The sequence below is a fragment of the Pelodiscus sinensis genome, chromosome 1 (genome assembly GCF_049634645.1).
Source record: "Pelodiscus sinensis isolate JC-2024 chromosome 1, ASM4963464v1, whole genome shotgun sequence".
NCBI classification, from domain to species: domain Eukaryota; kingdom Metazoa; phylum Chordata; order Testudines; family Trionychidae; genus Pelodiscus; species Pelodiscus sinensis.
In genome coordinates, this window is record NC_134711.1 from 204924466 (window position 1) to 204945909 (window position 21444).

The 21444-nt window shown below is 40.0% G+C and overlaps 1 protein-coding gene across 3 annotated transcripts in view; it reads right to left on the reverse strand.

Annotated features, from left to right (window-relative positions):
- POLA1 (DNA polymerase alpha 1, catalytic subunit) overlaps positions 1-21444 on the reverse strand; it is a 317285-nt gene that overhangs the window by 186402 nt on the left and 109439 nt on the right. For all 3 annotated transcript variants that reach the window (XM_075913285.1, XM_075913286.1, XM_075913287.1), the window contains exons 27-29: positions 9458-9490; positions 5848-5940; positions 782-987 (exon numbers count right to left, since the gene is read on the reverse strand). In XM_075913285.1, coding sequence (XP_075769400.1) covers positions 782-987; positions 5848-5940; positions 9458-9490 — 332 coding nt within the window. The remainder of the gene's footprint in view (positions 1-781; positions 988-5847; positions 5941-9457; positions 9491-21444) is intronic.

Here is a 21444-nt window from a genome sequence, read left to right on the forward strand (position 1 = left end):
CAAACAGGTATCCAAAACCACAGAAAATTTGAATTTAAAGTCTGCTGTCTTTAACTTTCTGCCTTTTTCTGGAAAAATGTATACAGAGGATCTGCCAGCTGCAACACTGACAAACATCTGTATAACTTTAATTACTATTACATTCTTAACTTGAACAAATGTATTTCTATTATGATGCACCTTTACTTAGAAAATACAAACAGTTAAGAATAATCAGCTATTGTACAGTGTATACATACAAAGAGAGAGATGTCTATGTATGCGTATCTTTGGAGCAATATCTTAAACTAATATTTTTAAAGAGACTGTATGCCATACAAATTGATTCAGCCCTAAGATGACCACTTCTCTGTATTCTTCCTTTAGTACTAATTACATACTTTCTGTAATAGTTGAGTGCAAGAGAGGCTTCATGTAATGCTGCACATAGTAAATATCAATGATTATTTGATTTATTGGCATCACATATTTTTAACAAATAAAACCATCTACATGAATGGCAAAAGCACTTCAGGACAGTGACTACATCTTCTATTCTGAGTGCTTCTGCAAATTTAAAATGGATTCTTTAAAGCTGGAATTTGCTAATAGGCACCATCATACTCCCTATGCCTCCTTCAAAAATATCCATCAGTTAGAACCTGTACACTTGGCAATCAACAAGTGTGAGAGAGGCATAAGAAATATCCAGCAGTTCACATTTTAATGAAGGTTGTGCATTTTTAAGAGTCATACAGCACAAGATGAAAAAGAAAGTCAATATTAAAAGCAAAAAACTCACTTTCCAGTTTCTTTTGCAAGGTCACACCAGTCTCTTCGTACTATGTCCAATCCTTTCAGTTCCTGTTTGGTAACGTATTTCCCATCTCCTGTTGGCTCCACAGTCAGAGCAGCATATTTCTTCTTCTTTAACAATAGCAGGGACTTGAATACTCCATCAATATCGATCTCCAACAGTTTGTACAGCTTGTTCACTTCACTTTTAATCTGTAAATGTATCATCATTAAACCAAATGCAACATCTCAGTAATTATGAACACCTATTACCTTCAAGGAAACATACAGCAGGCTGAAGTTTCACAGATACTGTACGTTTATGCTTAGATAGTTTGTAGATTGGACAGATGCTTTCAGTATGGTAGTACTGATTAGACCAATGACTAGAAACAGACAGAAGAAGTCCAATCCCATGTAGATGCCTACAGTGTTATAGATGCATTCCAGCACAAGTTTGGGGGTGGGTGCTTCACACACACACACACACACACACACACACACACACACACACACACACACACACACACACACACACACACACACACACACACTTTCACAGAATAACCTGAACTCTTCTGGGAAAATACCCCTTGCCCATTTCTCTCCAGTTTCTAGAACTGGGCTCTGTCTTATCTGACTACAAAAGTTGAGGTAAGGCTTGGGTTGCCATCTTTTTGTTGGGCAAGAGATGAAATTCCCCTTTTCTCTCTTACATCCCTTCAAAGAAAAAAATAACCTAAGTACACACAAATGTGTTTAGCTTAGAAAAAAAAGTTTGGTTCTCAGTTCCCATGGTGGCTGGTGAAAAGCTTTCCTTCTTTCCTCACACCATTTCTTTTTTCATTTATTTCACAATGAAGCATTGCATCATTCGCTCCTTCCAAATCTGTTTTCCCCTATCTCCTTATTTCTCATTTATTATCCTGTCCCTCTACCTCTTCACCCACCTTCTGAACTTGTTTCTTCCTTCTCCTCTCTTCATTCAGTCTTACAGAAGTTAGATATGGACAGAAACTATTTGATCACCTGGGCCACAGCCATGCAAAGGTAGGATTATTTCTAGAATTTCTTTCACAGCTTTCCAGTCTAGTTTTAAATGTTTTGAGATTGCTCTTGAACTAACAATTTCCATTGGACTTCAAAAAAGATTGATAACAGACATGAAGAATTATCTAACATGTAGGTAGTAACAGAATGAAATTAAGCAAGGAAAAGTATATGCTGAAGAGAGCAAGGAAATTTTCTTAATAATGAGTTCTTTTCACCAGCGTAATCTTTTCTGGCAAGTGGCCGAAGCTAGGCACAGACTTGTAAATACAGAATGCTACATGGATGAGAAATAGGGTACGTCTAGACTATCGCCAGAGGCATGTAGATTAGGCTACCAGACATAGTAAAATAATTGCCGCTTCATTTAAATTTACATAGTCTGGACGCGCGGGTGTCGACATCAAAGGTATTTGTCGACCACCCAGGTAAACCTCATCCCAGGAGGCATACCTGGGTGGTCGACAAATACCTTTGATGTCGCCACCCGCACGTCCAGACTATCGCGCTGAGCTGACAAACAGCTGATCAGCTGTTTGTCGGCTCAGCGCGGCAGCCATGTAAATTTAAATGAAGCGGTGATTATTTAAATCGCCGCTTGATTTTACTATGTCTGGTAGCCTAATCTACATGCCTCTGGCGACAGAGGCATGTAGTCTAGACGTACCCATAGACTAGTTAGCCTTACACTGATTAAAGGTATTAGTATCGCATATTGGTTATTAAGACACAGAAATTTTCTTCCTGATAATTTTCTTCTTTGCTATCAGTATTTCCCACAATTCTGGATATCCAAGCTGCTCCTTCTTCTCTCTGTAGCTCAGAGAGGCAGACCAGCATTTTGATGCTGCACAGTGTCCCATGCACCTTTCAGGTCCCACTTTCTTCCAGATAAATTGTTTTTAAGCTGTAAAACTTTCCCAATAATAAACACATATCTATGGATAGCAGACCAGGGAAGATAGTCATATGGTAACAACTCCATTTAATATCTGATCTTTGACTCAATCAGTGTTCCCTCTAAGCTGCCCAGCAGCACAGCTTCACAGATGATTAATCAGCTTTCCCCCAATTCCTCTCCTGCCCCCAGTCAGCAGCTCAGGGCTCCATGCATGTAGCTGACTGACTGGGCAGGGCTGATGAATCAACTGCGAAGCTGTGCTGCTGCACAACTTAGAGGGAACACTGCTCATAACCCATCCAAGGTGGATAGAACTTCGAGACGGTGCAGCAGAAAGAAAATCATTGCTAAGAAACTTTCCATTCTGCAGTCCATCCTGTCCCACCGCTCTAGACACCTGGAAAGTAAACAGTGAACACATGAAAAGAGGATTACGAAGGTCCCATTTTGGGAAGGAGAGAGCTGTTCACCAATCTGGTTAATCAGACTGCTTGAAGGAATCTGACTACTTGAGGACTATTTGCGACGGACGCAAAGGACCCTGCAAATGGCACTGTATTAAAGACATACATCCAATGCACAATGATACAGGGCTGAAGGCCTGTCTATGTCTTCTTGAAGGAAGTACAGGATGGCTGGAATTCCCAGACTTCTGGAATTGCATTGTTCCCTTGGCACCATGTAGGGCAGTGTTTCTTAAACTTTTTAAGATCAAGGAACATCAAACAATTTTTTTTTTTTTTTTTTTTTTTTTTTTTAGGAACACCAAGGATATTTTTTGTTGATAGGAAAAAAAAGGGGGGGGGGGGGGGGGCAGGAGAAAGCTATTGAGCAAAATAACACAGTTTAAGGAACACTGATGTATGGAATCTGGGTCCAGTTTCAGCTTTATCAGATTTGAAAACCCAGGTCTCCTTGGCCAACAATGAGTTATCAGCATCATCATGAAGAATTCCCTAGTAGTCCAGAAAATAAAGGTACTGGTTCTTCCCTAATGTTAGAAATGGTAGCTACACAAAGTAGACTCTAGGGCCAAATGTGCAATAAGACATGGATCTGAGGTCTGCTTCCATTCTGAACAATTTTGGCCTCTGCACCTGTAAGATTCATGAACATGTTGGTTGAAAGAACTCTGCAGCAAGGGGAGGAGAGAGATAGCGGGGACCGGGAACAAGCTGGGAATCAGCTGATTTCCGGCTCACGCCCAGTCCCAGGATGCTGCACCTCTGCTTTTTATAAACATATTAAAAAGCTGGCCAGCTTCCCTCCCACTCTTAGTACATTTAAAAGGCTGAAGCGCAGCGGCGGGAACCCAGCACGAGACAGGAATCAGCTGTCCCACCTTGTGCCAGATCACACATGCTGCACTTCAGCCTTTCAAATATATTAAGAGACGGCCAGCTCTTCAAACATTTAAAAGACAGAGCCACAGCAGGGTTAGCTTCTGGGGCTGAGAGCTAACCCTGCTGCAGCTACCCCGCTTATCGGCTAATCGATGGAAATTCCATCGACTAGTCAATTAGCTGATTAAACTAAATTTAACACCTCAAAATCTTCCCTATTGGGTCCCAATCCCCAAGACGGGAAGGGAAACTTGTTGTTGGAGCCCTTCTGGCAAGCTTTGGGGTAGACAGGAAAGAGCTGATTAGAAGCCTTGCTTCTTTCCTCCTCAGGATCCAGTTTATCATTGGGGAGAGAATTGTGGCCACTTTGTCTCCTGTGATTTACCCCTCATCTGAATGGTCAGGGTCCTCCACACTGTTTGAGGCTCTCTGCTTTGCACTGGGACTCCTGCTTCTTTTCTTCCCCATTGGGGTCATGGCCTTCTCAGAAGTACAGTGATCCCACCTGCCTGTCTGATTCTCAGCCCTGGGACGTAAGAGAATTAAGGATAGATTCTGTCCACAATTTACCATCTGTGAAGCCTAGAAAGCGTCCTTACACATAACACAACACTTGGATTTGGCCCAGTACTTTTTTGGCTTCTCTGCCATGACTGTAAGGAGCTGAGGACATGGGACATGCTGCTGTGGAAGCTCAGGGAAGATTAAGTCCCCAAAGGGATAAGCAGCCCAAGGAGGAGGAAGAATGACAAGGAGGGAGAAGACTGTCCAAAAAACTGGAGAGAAAAGTTAAACTAGGAAGAGAAATGGCCACAGTATAATAAACCATCTGCTGCTTTGTGGTCAGAGAATCTGGCAGCAAGCAGGAGCAATGATAATATGGCCAGTCCATATCATGCCACCTCCATGAGTCACAGAAAGAAGAGAGCAGCCCACATGAATAGTGGGAGACACTGGGTTGCAGAAAAATCATGACCATATACACAGAATAAATATCCTCAATCTGCCTCATTCCCAACTATACCACTTTTTGTTTTTTACAAGTCAGTTTGTATCCTTTTCCTTTTCAAAGATGCTAGTCCTCACTTGGGTCCTCCCTTATTTTCATGTTCCCTCTGCTCCAATCTCCTCATGCTATCTCCTTAGTATCCCCATTTCTTTTTTCAAATATCTTCTTGAAAGTACACATGCTGAGGAAATCCATCTGCCCTCTCTCTCATCATTAGCAATGCAAAAATCCTTCATATTCTGAACTGATCCCTATATTTTATCTTGCATTTGTTAGCAATATGACATCTTACCAAATCTCTGTAAATCATCATGTTAATTAACATCTTTATTTTTTTATTGTAGTAGTGCCTACAATATAGTAGGTAGTATCCACACACACACAATAAAAGGACAACAAATTGTTGCTTTGTGTCAAAATACAAATAATAAAAATGTAATTGTGTCTGCATTACCACCTGTAAGTTATGATTTTTCTCTGCCTTCATGTTAATTCTATTCTGTTTAGCAAATATTCAAATGGAGTCACAATAATTTAAGAATGGTAAAGCTATTCATTACACTCCAACTACTTACCTAAATTCATTTTTTGAAAAAAAAAATTGAAATATAACATCCCTTTAAAATAAAATGCAAGGTATACACTTCAACAAATGACCCATCTAGGACAACCAAACCTTTTCTCACTAAACTTCTCTTGCTCAAAAATTCTTGTAACTGCCATGTATGAAATCTACGAGAAACATTTTTTTCCTTCAAAAATTCCCTTACCTTGTTTCCCAGCTTGAAAACTTCTTCTAGGTTGGTGCTATTTGTATTTATCATAATGGAATCTGTATCTCCATAAATCACGTCAAGGTTCATCTAAATAAAATAAGCAGCTTTAAACAGAAGAACTACAAAACCAACTTAATTCTTATCTTACATTATCTAGTCTCTGGAAAGGATAAGAAGGTAAAAATAAACAAGCATGATGTCATGCTAAGGGTCTGCTACAGACCACCTAAACAGGAAAAAGAGGTAGGTGAGGCTTTTTTTTAAACCAACAAAATTATCCAAAGCACAGGACTTGGTGGAAATGGAGGACTTTAATTACCCAGATATCTAGTGGGAAAGTAGCAGCACACAGACTATCCAATATCTTCTATGAATGTACTGGAGACCACTTTTTATTTAAAAAGTTACAGAAAGATACTACAGGAAATCTGATTTTGAAGAGTAGGGAGGAACAGGTTCTGAATTTGGAAGTGGAAGGCAGGTTAGGAGAAAGTGATCATGAAACAGCAGAGGTTATGATTCTCTATAATGGTAGGGAGAAAAAACACAATAAAGATAATGTATTTAAAGAACACATAAAGGGTAGAAAAGAAAACACTCTACAAATACATTAGAAACAAGAGGAACACCAGGGACAGAGTAGGCCCATTGTACAATAAGTGGGCAAAAACAGTAACAGGAAGTGTTGGCATCACAGAAATGTGCAATGACTTAATTTCAGTTTTCACCAAAACATTAATAGTGACTAGAAGTCTAGAATAGTGGATAAAAACTTCAAAGGGGTAGCTGAGTTAGTCTGTAACTGGATTTTTTAAAATAGTGGATGTCAGTGAAAATGAGGTAGGATCAGAGACTAAAATAAGATAAGAACATGTTAAAAATTATTTAGATAAGTTAAACATCTTCAAGTCACCAGGGCCTGATGAAACACATACTAGAATACTAGCTGACTGAAGAGATATCTGAGACACAAATGGCTCTCACAATGTTGTATGCAATCAACATGCACCTCACTTCACCTGCCCTTGCTTTACATTTGTGTTGCTTCTGTAACACCAGTACGAAAAAACCCCAAAAAACATGTGGATGAAAAAAAAGCAGAATCTGGCAACCCTGCACATGGGCAACAGTAAACAAAAAATCTCATGGGCCACACATAGAACCTGAATAACAACATAAGAATGACCATACTGGGTCAGACCAAAGATTTATCTAGCTCACAATCCTGTCTTCCAACAGTGGCCAATGCTTGGTGCCCCCAAGGAAATAAATAAGAAACGGTAGTCATTGAATGATACCTTTCCTGTCATCCATTTCCAGCTTCTGACAAACCGAGGCTAAGAACACCATTCCTACCCATTCTGGATAATAAGGGTCAATGGACCTATCTTCCACGAAGATGATCTTTTTTGAGCCCTGTTTAATTCCTGGTATTCACAACATCCTATGTCAAGGAGTTCCACATGTTACCTGTGTACTGCATGAAGAAATACCTGTGAAGCTGTGCTTCCTTAAAGGGAACAATAGTCTCAGGTAAACAGGATGACATTCACTAAGGACAAATGCAAAGTACTCCACTTAAGAAGGAACAATCAGTTTCACACAGAATGGGAAATGACTATCTAGGAAGGAGTACTGCAGAAAGGGGACTAGGGGACATAGTGGACCACAAGATAAATAGGAGTCAACAGAGTAACATTGTTGCCAAAAATAAATAAATAAATAAATAAATAAATAGAATGTGATTCTGAGATGCAACAACAGGAGTTTTGTGAGCAAGACATGGGAAGTCATTCTTCTGCTCTATTCTGAATGGTCTAAACAGTGAATGGCCATGAAAGCAGGGGACTGGACTCAACCTCTCGAGGTCCCTTCCAGTCCTACTATTCTATGATTCTGCACTGATTAGGCCTTATTTGCAGTATTGTGTCTAGTTCTGGATATCACATTTCAAGAAAAATGTGAAGAAATTGGAGAAAGTCCAGAGAAGAGCAACAAAAATGATTAAAGGTCTAGAAGACATGACCTATGAGGGAAAACTGAAAGAATTGGATGTTTAGTCTGGAAAAGAGAAGATTGAGAGGGGCACATGATAGTAGTTTTCAAGTATCTAAAAGGGTGTTACAAGGAGGAGGGAGAAAAATTGTTCTCCTTGACCTCTGATAATAGGACAAGAAGCAATGGGGCTTAAATTGCATCAAGAGAGGTTTAGATTGGACATTAGGAAAAATTTCCTAACTCTCAGGGTGGTTAAAACTTTGAAATAAATTGCCTAGGGAGGCTGTGGAATCTCCATCACTGTAAATATTTAAGAGAAGGTTGGATATACATCTATCAGGGATGATCTAGATGGTTCCTGACGTAAGAGCAGGGGACTGGACTTGACGACTTCCCGAGCACCCTTCCAGTTCTAATAGTCTATTATTCTACTATCAACTGTCAGTTTGGTTGGTTAAGAGAAGAGAGAAAAGACCATGAGACTGTCAGACACATTCAGACTATTTCAGACAAGGTGTGTTTGCCTATAGCCAACATCTTTGAAGGGTGACATGTCCTGGAGAACCCATCTGCAACTATCACAAAACAAAGCATCTGTATCATATAAAAGAAGTGACTCTTGTCTGAAAAATTTCAAGGGAACCCATCACCAACATATTTGCCTGAGTGATACAGTAATTAAGAACCACGGTAGATTCTTCTTTCTTCACCTCTTTCAGATTTAGCATCTGGCTTACTATTCTCTCTCTTCCACCTTTTTTTGTTTGTTTTGGTTTTTGTTTGTTTAAGAAAGCTTTGGCCAAAAGGTAACTCTTTAAATGTTCTCTGAAAGGACTTAGGCTTTGATTCAGTTGTCCTATTTTGTGTAGCCCTTATTGGCCAATAGGTTTGGCAGTGAATGTATTTTTCCTTTTGGATAAAGATCTAACTAGAGTGTTCGTTTGTTTTGAATTTCCAGAATGAACAACTGTACCTGGAGATAAACACAGAAGCTTCTTCTCATGCAAAGCACATTAGCCTGCCTCTTTAGCAGGGGAAAAAACCAACCATGGGACCACACTGAATTATATCCAGGTCAAAACTCACAAGAATAGAAGATAGTCATAATTTCCCAGCAAGGTGACTAAAAGGAGGCAACTATTACCATTACTGCTATCCAGATATTCAGGATTAACAGTAAGTCCAGATACTATCACCTTGACAAAGATCAGATGTACGTAGTGGTGGGAGAGGTCAGTACAGTTAAACAAATCCATATTAAATTCCAAATAGCATATAATTAACGTATAATAGAATAAAAAGGGAGCCAAAATTATAGTAAAACACTAGAACAGACTGTAACAGGCCTATGAGTAAACTCTAATTAGCACTGTTGCTAATTTGCTTGAAACACTCTCACACAGGCTTCAAGCAGGGGCTAGATCTCATTGGCGTTAAGAAAAAATAGCTATAATCCATTACATTTGTAATGGAAGGATTACATTTGTAAAGTAGGCATACGAAGAAGTGATTTCAAGTTTGTTTGGGTTACAATTTTCTTAGAATAAAAAATGTCATTGAGTGTACTACATAAGAGTTGTCGTATAATGAAAATGTTCGGCATTACCTTCTGCACCATCTCCTTAGTATGCATCAAAATCTGAAATAAAAAATGATCACAGATTAATTAATGTAAGATATAAATTACAAGTTAACATATGAGAACATGTCAGTTAATTCCAAATGCTTATGGCTTTCAAAATATGAAGCTAACTATTTGTCTCTTCTGGTAATACATATAGCCACCCCAATAATCATAATAAGAACAAAAATCATTGACTCATCTAGTATTAATTGGTGCTTGCTAGGGATGTTAAATATCAGTTAACTGAACAGTTGAGTAACCTCATGAATTCTTATCAGTTAGTCGACTACTCTATAGTACCCATGGGTGGGGCCAGCAGCCAGTATGGTCCAGCCCCACTTGCAAGGAGCCCCCTGACACTCCTTGCTGCTACCTCTGTATCAGAGGCAGCAGTATGAGCTGGTCTGTGAGGGAAGACAGTTTAAAAACCATCTCCCCTTGCAGACCAGCTGCATGTTGCCCCATGCTGCTGCCTGTGATAAGAGGCAGCAGTGTGGGGTGGCAGCAGCCCCTATCTGGGGGCTCCCGTCCCATGTGTCTGTGCTCCCGGACCCGGCATGAGCCAGAACTGAGCCAAGCTGCTTGCCAGCCTAGCTCCTAATACACGTTAAATGCAGAGCCACAGTAGAGGTTGGTCCCAGACCCGGCACAAGCCAGGACTGAGCTAGGTTGCTGACCAGCCTGCTAATAAAATGTATGCGTGTGTGTGTAGTCTATAGCATTAACCTATAAGCTTTTGCTTATCAGTTAAACAACTACACTATTACATCTCTAACGCTTGCTTACATTTAATTGGAGATTCTTTGAGATGCACGGTCCTAATGTGAATTGCATACACAGGTGCCCACACACTCCATGCATCTGAGTCCAAAGATTTATACCAAATAGTGTCTGCTGGTCCTCAGCTGTATAGTTGCTCTCCTCATACGGTAAACCCAGGGCAGTAAGCACCGCACAGGCCGATGCCTTTCCAGTTCCTCCTCTTCCCACAAATTAGAAAAGATCTAAAGCAGACAGGAAGGATGGTGGCCAATGGAATGCAGAGAGGGAACAGGGATGTAAAAATCTTGTTTAATTAGTCAACAGGTTAAATGTTAAGTTTAATCAGATAACTGATTAAACGGGGCAGGGAGGGATATTCCAGCCCAGTGGGCTAAAATGGCCCCCTTGCTCACCACAGCCAGGCTAGAGTGGCTCTCATGCCGTGGTTAGAGGCTGCTTCAGCCCCAGGGGGCTGCTCGCCCTCAGCCTGTGCGTGATGGGAGTCAGTAGGCTTGTACGAGGTAGAGTGGGAGAGGAGGGCTGCTGGGCTGGGAGTCCAGCTACCCCCAGGTCTGGAGCAGCTCTCCACACGTGGTTGGGGAGGCTGCTCCCAGGTACCTGTTAACCAGTTACCAATTCACATCTCTAATAGGCACCACACATCTCAAAGAACCTCCAATTACAGGTAATTAGCTTGCATTTTTTCTGAGTTTGTGGGTGACTGGTAAGAAGTATTCACACAGAAGGAGGTTGGGGGGGGGGGTGCAAGAATGCAGTTGTAATACTGCTGTCTTCACAGCTGCAACTGCATAAGAGGCCTGAAGTAAGGTATAATGATTATTTAAAAGCAACGGAAAGGGCCTGAGATCATTGCCTCACCAATGTCCAATATAATTACTTTAGCAATGTAATTATTGTTGCATAAATAAAGATAGAGTTGCCTTCTGTAAGAGAATGGAAGGCACTGATTGCTGACAGACAGACTCAGAATGAGCTAAAAGTCCTGACATCTTGTGGGATAGAAGAAAGTCCAGTCCAATTCTGGGCCCCACACTACAAAAAGGATGTGGACGCATTGGAGAGGGTCCAGCAGAGGGCAACCAAAATGATTAAGGGGCTGGAGCACTTGACCTATGAGAAAAGGCTGAGGGATCTGGGCTTATTTAGTCTGCAGAAGAGAAGAGTGAGGGGGGATTTGATAGCAGCCTTCAGCTTCCTGAAGGGAGGTACCCAAGAGGATGGAGAGAGGCTGTCCTCAGTGGTGACAGATGGCAGAACAAGGAGCAATGGTCTCACGTTACAGTGGGGAAGGTCTAGATTGGATATTGGGAAAAACTAGTTCACTAGGAGGGCGGTGAAGCACTGGAATGGGTTCTCTAGGGAGGTAGTAAAAACCTCTAGGGATGGAGATTCTAAGTCTTGGCTTGACAAAGCCCTGGCTGAGATGATTCAATTGGGGTTGGTCCTGCCTAGAGCAGGAGGCTGGACTTGATGACCTTCTGAGGTCTCTTCCAGCTCTATGGTTCTATGATTCTATGATTGGGATAAGTGGCTGACTGGAGTGTGTGGGTGTTTGTGTTTGTGGGTTCTGGGCTTGTGTTTGTCTGTTTGTTTGGAGTTTTAAGTGCTGAGCTGTTTGTTTGTTTTGAAAGACCGTGTGCCCAGGCTGGTAGTTGTAAGCTGTGAGCCTTAATTAGGATTTGAAATCTAAAACTCTCTGCTCATTGGTTGAGCTGTAGCCAGAGGGAGGAGCTATCAGGAAGGTCAGAGCTTTATAAACCCTGCGAGGGGGCGACCAGGGCGATTGCTAACAGAAGGGAGTTTTGAGAGGGGAGTTTAGACAGGATGCTTAGAGGGCGCTAGTTACTTTGATGTAAATGAAGCTGCAATTATTTTAATCGCGCTCCATTTTCCTATGTCTAGTAAACTCATCTACATGGCTCCGTCGACGGAGCCATGTAGTCTAGACATACCCTTAAATAAAAACTCTGTCTATAATCAAATTTATTTATAGGAGAAAATGCAGACAGAAGCCCAGCAACAGAGTGGGGGCTATCCTGTTTATTGCGTCAAGTGTAACATGTATGATTACCTGCCTGGTGAGTGGGTGGCATATGTGTGCACCCAGTGCAAGGAGCAACTGACCTTCAGAAACCAAATTCGGGCTTTGGAAGCCAGGGTGGCTGACCTGGAGGAGCTTGTACGTTGATGAGGCTTTCCGGGACACTGTAGTACCGTCCCGCCTCCAGTCTGACAGCCCCAGTGCTGTTAAGGAGGATGAAAGGCTCAGGGGAAGAGAGCAGTCACTGAGAACAGAGGGAAACCATCCCATAGTTGTGACCCTCCTTCCAAAGGATGTTATGGTATCCTCTCGCACTGAGGATACCTTTCCGGGGGAGGGAACGTCAGCTGTTAGAAAGAGGCAGGTGTTAGTAGTGGGTGATTCGATCATTAGAAACATAGATAGTTGGGTTTGTGATGACTGGGAGAACCATATGGTGACTTGCCAGCCTGGTGCGAAGGTTGTGGATCTCTCGAGGCATCTAGATAGATTTATGTGTAGTGCTGGGGAAGAGCCAATGGTTGTGGTACATGTAGGTACCAATGACATGGGGAAGGGTAGGAGAGATATCCTGGAGGCCAAATTTAGGCTGCTAGGAAAGAGACTGAAATCCAGGACCTCTATGGTGGCATTCTCAGAAATGCTTCCTATTCCACATGCAGGGCCAGGTAGGCAGACAGATCTTCAAGTCTCAATACATGGATGAGACAATAGTGTAGGGAGGAGGGGTTTAGATTTATTAGGAACTGGGGACACTTTTGGGAGAGGGGGAGCCTACACAAGAAGGATGGGCTCCACCTAAACCAAGGTGGAGACAGACTGCTAGCACTAAACATTAAAAAAGGTCGTAGAGCAGTTTTTAAACTAGAGATGGGGGAAAGCCGATTGGTGTGGACGAGCACATGGATTGGACCAAGACTTCCCTTAGAGGAAAATCCATAGATGGAGATTGTCTAGGTTTTAGTCAGAAAGAGAGGAGGCGATAAAGTATGGTCCAGATCAGACAAGAAACAATCACATGTACAAGAATCTAATACATCAGGGAAGAGCAGACAAATAAACAGTGGCAATTTTTTAAAGTGCTTCTACACAAATATTAGAAGTCTAAATAATAAGATGAGTGAACTAGGGTACCTACTATTAAAGGAGGAGAGTGACATAATAGGCATCACAGAAACCTGGTGGAATGAGGACAATCAGTGGGACACAATATAAAATATATCAGAAGGACAGAATAGGTCATGCGGGTGGCAGAGTGGCACTATGTGTGAAAGATAATGTAGAATCAAAGGAAGTAAAAATCTTAAATGAATCAACATGTTCCATAAAATCACTATGGATAGTAATTCCATACTCTAATAAGCATATAGCAGTAAGGACCATGCAGTATGCAGCAGCAGTCAAAAAAGCAAATCAGACGCTAGGAATTATTAAAAAAGGGATAGAAAATAAGACAAAGGATATCTTACTGCCACTATATAAAACTATAGTACGAGCACATCTTGAATACTGTGAACAGATGTGGTATCCTCACCTCAAAAAAGATATTTTGGAATTAGAAAAGGTTCAGAAAAGAGCAACTAAAATGATTAGGGATTTGGAACGGGTCCCACATGAGGAGAGGCTAAAGAGACTGGGACTTTTCAGTTTAGAAAAGAGGAGACTGAGGGGGCATATACTAGAGGTATATAAAATCACAAGTGGTGTGGAGATGGTGAATAAAGAAAAGTTATTTACTTGTTCCCATAGTATAAGAACTAGAGGACACCAAATGAAATTAATGGGTAGCAGGTTTAAAACTTATTAAGTTCTTCTTCACACAGTGCAGTCAACCTGTGGAACTCCTTGCCAAAGGAGGCTGTGATGGCTAAGACTATAACGGAGTTTAAAAAAGAGGTAGAGAAATTCATGGAGGTTAGCTCCATAAAAGGCTATTAGCCAGGTGGTAAGGAATGGTGCCCCGGCCTCTGTTTGCCAAAGACTGGAGAAGGATGGCAGGAGCCAAATTGCTTTATTCATGGTCTTCGGTTCACCCCCTCTGAGGCACCTGGCACTGGCCACTGTTGGCAGACAGGATATTGGGCTAGACGGACCTTTGGTCTGACCAGTATGGCCATTCTTATGTTCTTATGATGAAAGGAACACGTCTGAACATGCAGGAACTTCAGGTTCCTAAACTTTTTTTATTTCATACCTCTTTCTTACCTAGACAAATTGGAGGATTGGGCCAAAAGAAATCTGATGAGGTTCAACAAGGACAAATGAAGAGTCCTGCACTTGGGACAGAAGAATCTCAAGCACTGCTACAGGCTGGAGATCAACTGGCTAAGCAGTAATTCTTCAGAAAAGGACTTGGGAATTACAGTGGATGAGAAGCTGGATATGAGTCAACTGTGTGCCTTTGTAGCCAAGAAAGCTAATGGCATATTAAGCTGCATTAGGAGGAACACTGTCAGCAGATCTAGAGAAATTATTATTCCCCTTTATTCGGCACTGGTGAAGCCACATCTGGAATATTGCCAGGTAAATCCTCTAGTAATTTATATGAGTTGTGTGTCTCAAACTTTTTTACAGCAAATATGAGTGCTTGATTATTTTGTCTTCTATTTTAAACTTTTTATCACCTCTTTTAAAAAAACCTCTTCTCTGTGAGCTCTTCAAATAAAACTTTTTACAATTTAACTCTTTTAACAACATGCTGTATCCAAATTACAAGCCAACTAGTGCTGAGTGGGGCAAAATAATTTCTGTACTTATTTGAATAACTGAATATAGCTCTTGCAATTTTGGAGGGAGATATGGCAAAAGGTGGCAGAATGACTATTGTAGAATTGACTTTTTTCTGATTATTAAACTTTGAAATCTGAGAAACTACTGCCTATACAAATCTCCCTTATTTCATATTTGTATATTTTATCACTATTACATGAACTATTAAACAAGGATCTTTTCTGAATCAAAACTGATTTTAATCTATTTCTCCAATTTATCAAGAAAGCTTTATTTTCACTCTCCCCAAGCATTTGCAATTTCTCTCAGTTTTGTAATATCAGCACACTTGATTGCCACACTGTATTCTGTCCTCAAAGTCATTAATGAAAATCTCCTCAAGCATGGAACCCAGAAAGGTTTTCTCTGGTATGCCATTCATGCTTTCTCCCAATTTGACAGCAACTGAACTATAAATTATTCAGCATGATTTTTAATATACCAGTTATATTTTCTCTTACACAAAATTGCTATCTAATTCGCTTGAGAGAAAGATATGATGGTTAACATAATATATGAAAAAAATCAATCCCAAAGAAAAGAACAGTAGTTCTACAAAAGAGGGGTAACCGTACTCTTTCTAAACAACTTGATAAAAAAATAACAAGATTCCCCGACACCTCTCAACAACAACAAAAAACCACAACCATATACACGCTAGCGATGTAATAATGTAATCATTTAAACAGTTAACTAATAAGCATGAGCTTATTGGATTCTGTAAGAGTTATACACTGGATCCCAGGAAGTTAGCTGCCACATTGTGCTGCTGGCTCTTTAAGCAGAGTCTGCAGTGAGAGGAGGAAGCCAGCTCCCTAGGAGCGGGGCTGGGAGCTGGCTCCTGGTGCACACTGGGGAGCCTGTAGCATGTAGCCACTAAGATTTTTAGTGGTTACATGGTTACCCAATTAACTGCTTTTTAACATCCCTAATACACACACCTTACATGAAAGTGCTGAGAGTACTAGTAAAAGGGAAAAAAAGATTATACTAAAATGTCAGTTAGATGAGAAAATACATTTGATAGATATGAAATTCTATAGCAAAATTAAAGTAAAATATTTTTGCAAGTTTGAAAATGCATAATTAATGGTTCACATGCAACCTTAATTCTAACACAAAATTAACACCCAGTCATTAACAACCACTACTTCCCAGCTAATAACTCCTGTTAAAAACACATCTCTTTTCTACATTTCAAATCCAACCTCAAGTCTTTGAATCCTATAACAATAAAGAGAAACAAACTTCTTCCCAGCTAACATACAGGAATAACCAACCTGAACACAATGAACACAAGCCCATCTCCACTGCACATTCCAGTCTACATCTGACCTTTGCTACCACAAGTGGATTACAATACTGTAGTGGTAAAAATTTCAGTGTAATAAAATGTCTACTATAAACACAGCATTACATATTTTAGAAACAACACTGTCAGATATGCCAATCAAACACAATTAGAAGTTCTAAAACATAACAGGGTTAAGTCAGAGAGGGGTAGTCATATAAGTCTGTATCTGTAAAAACAACGAGGAGTCCTGTGGGATCTTAAAGACTAAGGGTATGTCTACACTACCACCCTAGTTCGAACTAGGGTGGTAATGTAGGCAACCGGAGTTGCAAATGAAGCCCGGGATTTGAATTTCCCGGGCTTCATTTGCATAAAGCCAGGCACCGCCATTTTTAAATGTCCGCTAGTGCGGACTCCTAGTCCGAACTACCATTACTCCTCGTGAAATGAGGAGTAACGGTAGTTCGGACTAGGAAGCCTAGTCCGAACTATCTAGTCCGTGCCGCATGTAGCCACGCGGCATGGAGTCCGCACTAGCGGACATTTAAAAATGGCGACGCCCGGCTTTATGCAAATGAAGCCCGGGAAATTCAAATCCCGGGCTTCATTTGCAACTCCGGTTGCCTACATTACCACCCTAGTTCAAACTAGGGTGGTAGTGTAGACATACCCTAACAGATTTCTTTAGACAAACTATTGTGGATAAAAACCACTTCATCACACACATATTATCCCCAAATACTTCCCTTATTCACTTCTGTATGACTCAGATGATGCTGTACCACAGCTTACCTACCTACTTCCCTCACAAGGGTTTAAGTTTGTAAAGTATAATGAATATGTATATTGCCATGTAAGGGCCAAGACTTCTTTCACAAACAAACACCATTATTTTAATTTTCCTGTTTTGTTCTTTTTCTTGAATAAAAAGAAGATGGATAAAAATATCCAAAGTAAGTGCATTCTTACATAGAAGGGGTAACATTAATATAATGTGAAAATAAATAGAAATCCTTGTTTAAACACATACACAAAAATGAGACATCTTAAGTCTAGGAAGATTTTTATGCCCAGGTATAATGTAACCCAGTAACCTTAGAAAAATAGCACACTTTCTGATAGGATTATCCCCTATTAAACAAAAAAATTTGACCATGCAAAGAACATTTTCCAATTATAAGAGGGTCACAGACAAGTTAGGTTCATCAGGTAACAGGCATGTATGTTAATATTACCCATTATGACAGAGGATCACTTACAAGTGCCAACAGCTAGAAAACAGAAGGCTATTAAGGCTTACTAAATTCATTAATAAGGCAGTCTGCAGTTATCTGATTTCACAGCAACACCTGCATATATATCTTCTCATTACCAATTGGATGATGGAATTTTTTTCAAGCACATTTCAAAAAAATCTGCCAACTTCAAGTGTAAAAAATAATAAACTTTGTGGTTAATTTTTCCCTTAACAAAGTACAGCTGTTGAGAATAATTGTTCAAGCTCTTACCCTGTAATGTCAACTGCAGCAGAACAAAGAGTATTTAATTAGCAAATCTATCCAGTAATTCAACACCTATTATAGAAAATGCCTTCGTGATTTTATTCAGGATAATTTGCTAAGAGGGTTATTACTGACATTCAGATGAAATTTAAAATTCCTACGCAAGTCGAGTCATAATAGCAGTAATGATCCCCCCAATCAGGAGATTCTGTGTCACATAAGGGTCTTTTGCAATACAGCAACCGATTTTCTGACTTCTTAATTCCTGGGCTCCGCTCAGTGAGAGCCCTTCATACCAATATTTCAGTCAGCAATACATCTCTAATGGGACTCTATTAAAATACCTAGAACAAAAATGACTTTTGTTAAAAAGAATGACAGCACTGCTATCATATCAATCATTAAGAGTTTTTCAGAACTGCATACTGACGAGAGGGAGGGGTGTAGTGAGGTTGGGAAGATGAAGAAAAAAGAAGGCACAGAATAGAAAATGCATTACTTGTTGGTTTCCGTTCTGTAATTAATACAGACTACTCATTGCAACTGGATTGACCCCTATTTTAGGGGATGCAGAACAGAAGAACATATTGCTTCACAACCTGTTCAGCCCTGCTTTTTTCTTTTTCTGCTCACAAACAGGGATCACTTTTTTATTTTAAAAAAATCTCTATCAGAAACATAAAAATCCATGCTTTTACACAATTGAAATTAAATGTTGGACATTAGTTTCCTTATTCACAATATACAGAGGTATCAGTTGAACAAGGCTGAGCATATTTCCTGTTTTGGCCAGGACAATCCCATTTTAAAGCCCTGTCCCAAGTGTCCTGACTTTTTTGGCAAAACTGGGCATTTGTCCCGTATGCTTTTGCCAATTAATGATCAAATGCTCATTTTGAAAAAAAAAAAAAAAAAGTGGGGCACGCTCGTACCCTGTAATGTCGGGGGGAGGGGAAGGTGTGCAGAATAACATTCAGGAGAGACACAGCAACAATGACCAGCCCTAGGTGCCTTGGCTAAAGCTGTCAGCCCTCGGTGTCCCATTTATACTCTGAGAATATGGTCACTCCTACATTTCAGTAAAATTTAGGCAATAGTTGGTATCTGGTTTTGTTTTTATTTTTCACAAATATAATAATGAAAGATTGTAAAAATGCAAATTCTGCCTTTGGATTTCTAGGATCCCTTCTCATACAACACTTCAATCCCCTTGTGAACCTCACAGTACAATGAATATCTGAAATTCTACTTCAACTTCATTTCTCCTTTACATGCAAATTGAACTTCAAAGCATGTACTAAGAATATGCTTATGCTCTGTTAATCCCTTCAATATTTAAATTTTATGGGTGGGACAGAAGAGTATAGGGTTAGTCTATAGGAGGATCACTAGTCAAATTGGGATTACCAAGTGATATTGAAGAGACCGTAAATCATTTTATTTGCTTATTATTAAAAATTACTACTACTACAACTACTTCTATAATGTGGACCTTGGCTACATCTTGACCAAGAAATTCTGACCTTAATTATTAATCCCTGAAAAGACATAATCAGTCAAAAAAAATTTCTATTTTGGTTCTTCTATAGATCTCTCTCTAAGAAACGAGTGGTGATATGACTTCACAAGGGTAAGAATGTAAATGAAAATATATAAAGAATAGTTTTACTTTTTCCTTGGCCTCTAGTGCTATAACAACATAAGTTACATTATTTAAGGACCACAGTGCTCTCACAAGAATGTGCCAGAGGAGAAATCAGTTTGATACGATAATGGTGGAATACTGACATGAAGATATCAAGATTTTCTCTTCCTGTATCTAAGCTACAGATTTGGTGGAATAGACAGTGAACCTACAAAAACTAGTTATCTTACAGATATCTAGTGTATACGAGAGCTTGTCCACCTTGTGTATTTGTTTCGACAGTGGTGAAATTATTTTCTGATAACACCTTCAGTCATCCTTATTAACAGGTTCCTTTCCCTCTAAAAGCAACTGACAGGCAGACACATAAATTGGAAGAACAGTCTCTCAGACTACTGGTCAATTTACTAATCCACATGAGAACCAAGGGAACTAGACATGCTACCGGTTCCAAAGATATAGAACAATGATCTATAAGCCCACCCTGGAGCTAAGTCCACAGAACTCTACTTTGAAGTGAAGGAAAACATTCTATTTTCCTGCAATAGCAGAACCTTAAAGTTACAAACACCTTGGGAATGGAGATTGCTCGTAACTCTACCAAAACTTTATGGTCATTTTTTCAAGGCCAGGTCTACACACATATGGAACGTCAAAGCAAGATATGCAACTCAACCTACTTTAATTACATAACTGGAATCGGCATACCATGTTTCACATTTCTCTACCGTCCCCACTGTGGGAGGCCAACAGGAGAAAATGCTCCCATTAGCTTCCCTTACTCCTCACACAAGCAGGAGTACAGCAGCTGGCAGGGGTGTCTTAAGACGCACTAAATCAAACTCTGGAAGAACAATCGCAGCAGCGGTGATCTTCCATTTAGTGCAGACATGGCCCAAGAGTTTACCACTGAACATTGGCTTTGAATGCAGCTTTGAAACTTTACTATGCAGGAAAAAACAACTGCTTTCTCTCCCCCCGCCCCTCCCATTTTAAACTTGTTTACTTTTACTCAAGTACTGTACTGGCTTTTGGGGCTTGCTTTGTTTCTGCTGTTGCCTAATTTTGTACTGCTGGTTCCAAGGAGGTATATAATTGATTGGTCAGTTTGTAACCCCAGTGTTCAGAATTCTGAGGTGCTACTGTATTTAACTCCAGTATTCTATACTGCAGTAACCTAAGTAGAAATACCACTGAAGTGAAAATGGACAGGAAAAACATACCTCTTGAAAGTAGTATGTGGAATGATAACTACTGTCCTTACAATACATCAGCCAAAAGTTACATGAGCCCACCAAAGACAGGCAAATATCAAGCAATGGTTGATGAGAATTTGGAATCATCCACAATGCCAGATCAAAAAAATACCCATTTCCTCTAATATCATTTGACACAGAGAAAACTTGTGGTTGAATAGAATGGAACTTTCTAAGTTCTGTCCCATATGGACATTCACTCCCTTCCGTTAGATTCTGAAACAGATAACTGCTCTTTACACCAGTCCCAAAGTAGTTATGCAAATTAAGTAGCTATGCAAATTAATGGGATTACATTTTCTCTGTTCAAAGTACACAGAAGGTCTAGGCAGGATGTCCATCATCTCCTTACTTTTTGCACTGGCCATATAGCAATTTGCATAGATGATACAGAACAATGCCAATATCAAGGACATAAAACTTCCAGGAACACATCAGAAAAGCTTTATAGGCAGAGGATATAATCTTTTAATCTATACCAAATAGTCACCTAATATTAGTATTGAAAGAAATGCATGAATTTGGGAAAGAATCTGTATATAAAGTAAAATATGCCAAATGTGAAGTGTTAGCTATAAAATTTCCAGACTCTGAGAAGTCACTCCTCCAGAAAACCTTTCAACAAATTCTATAAAATAGTTGGGAATTCAAATCTTTAACAGCCAAGAAGCTTATTTAA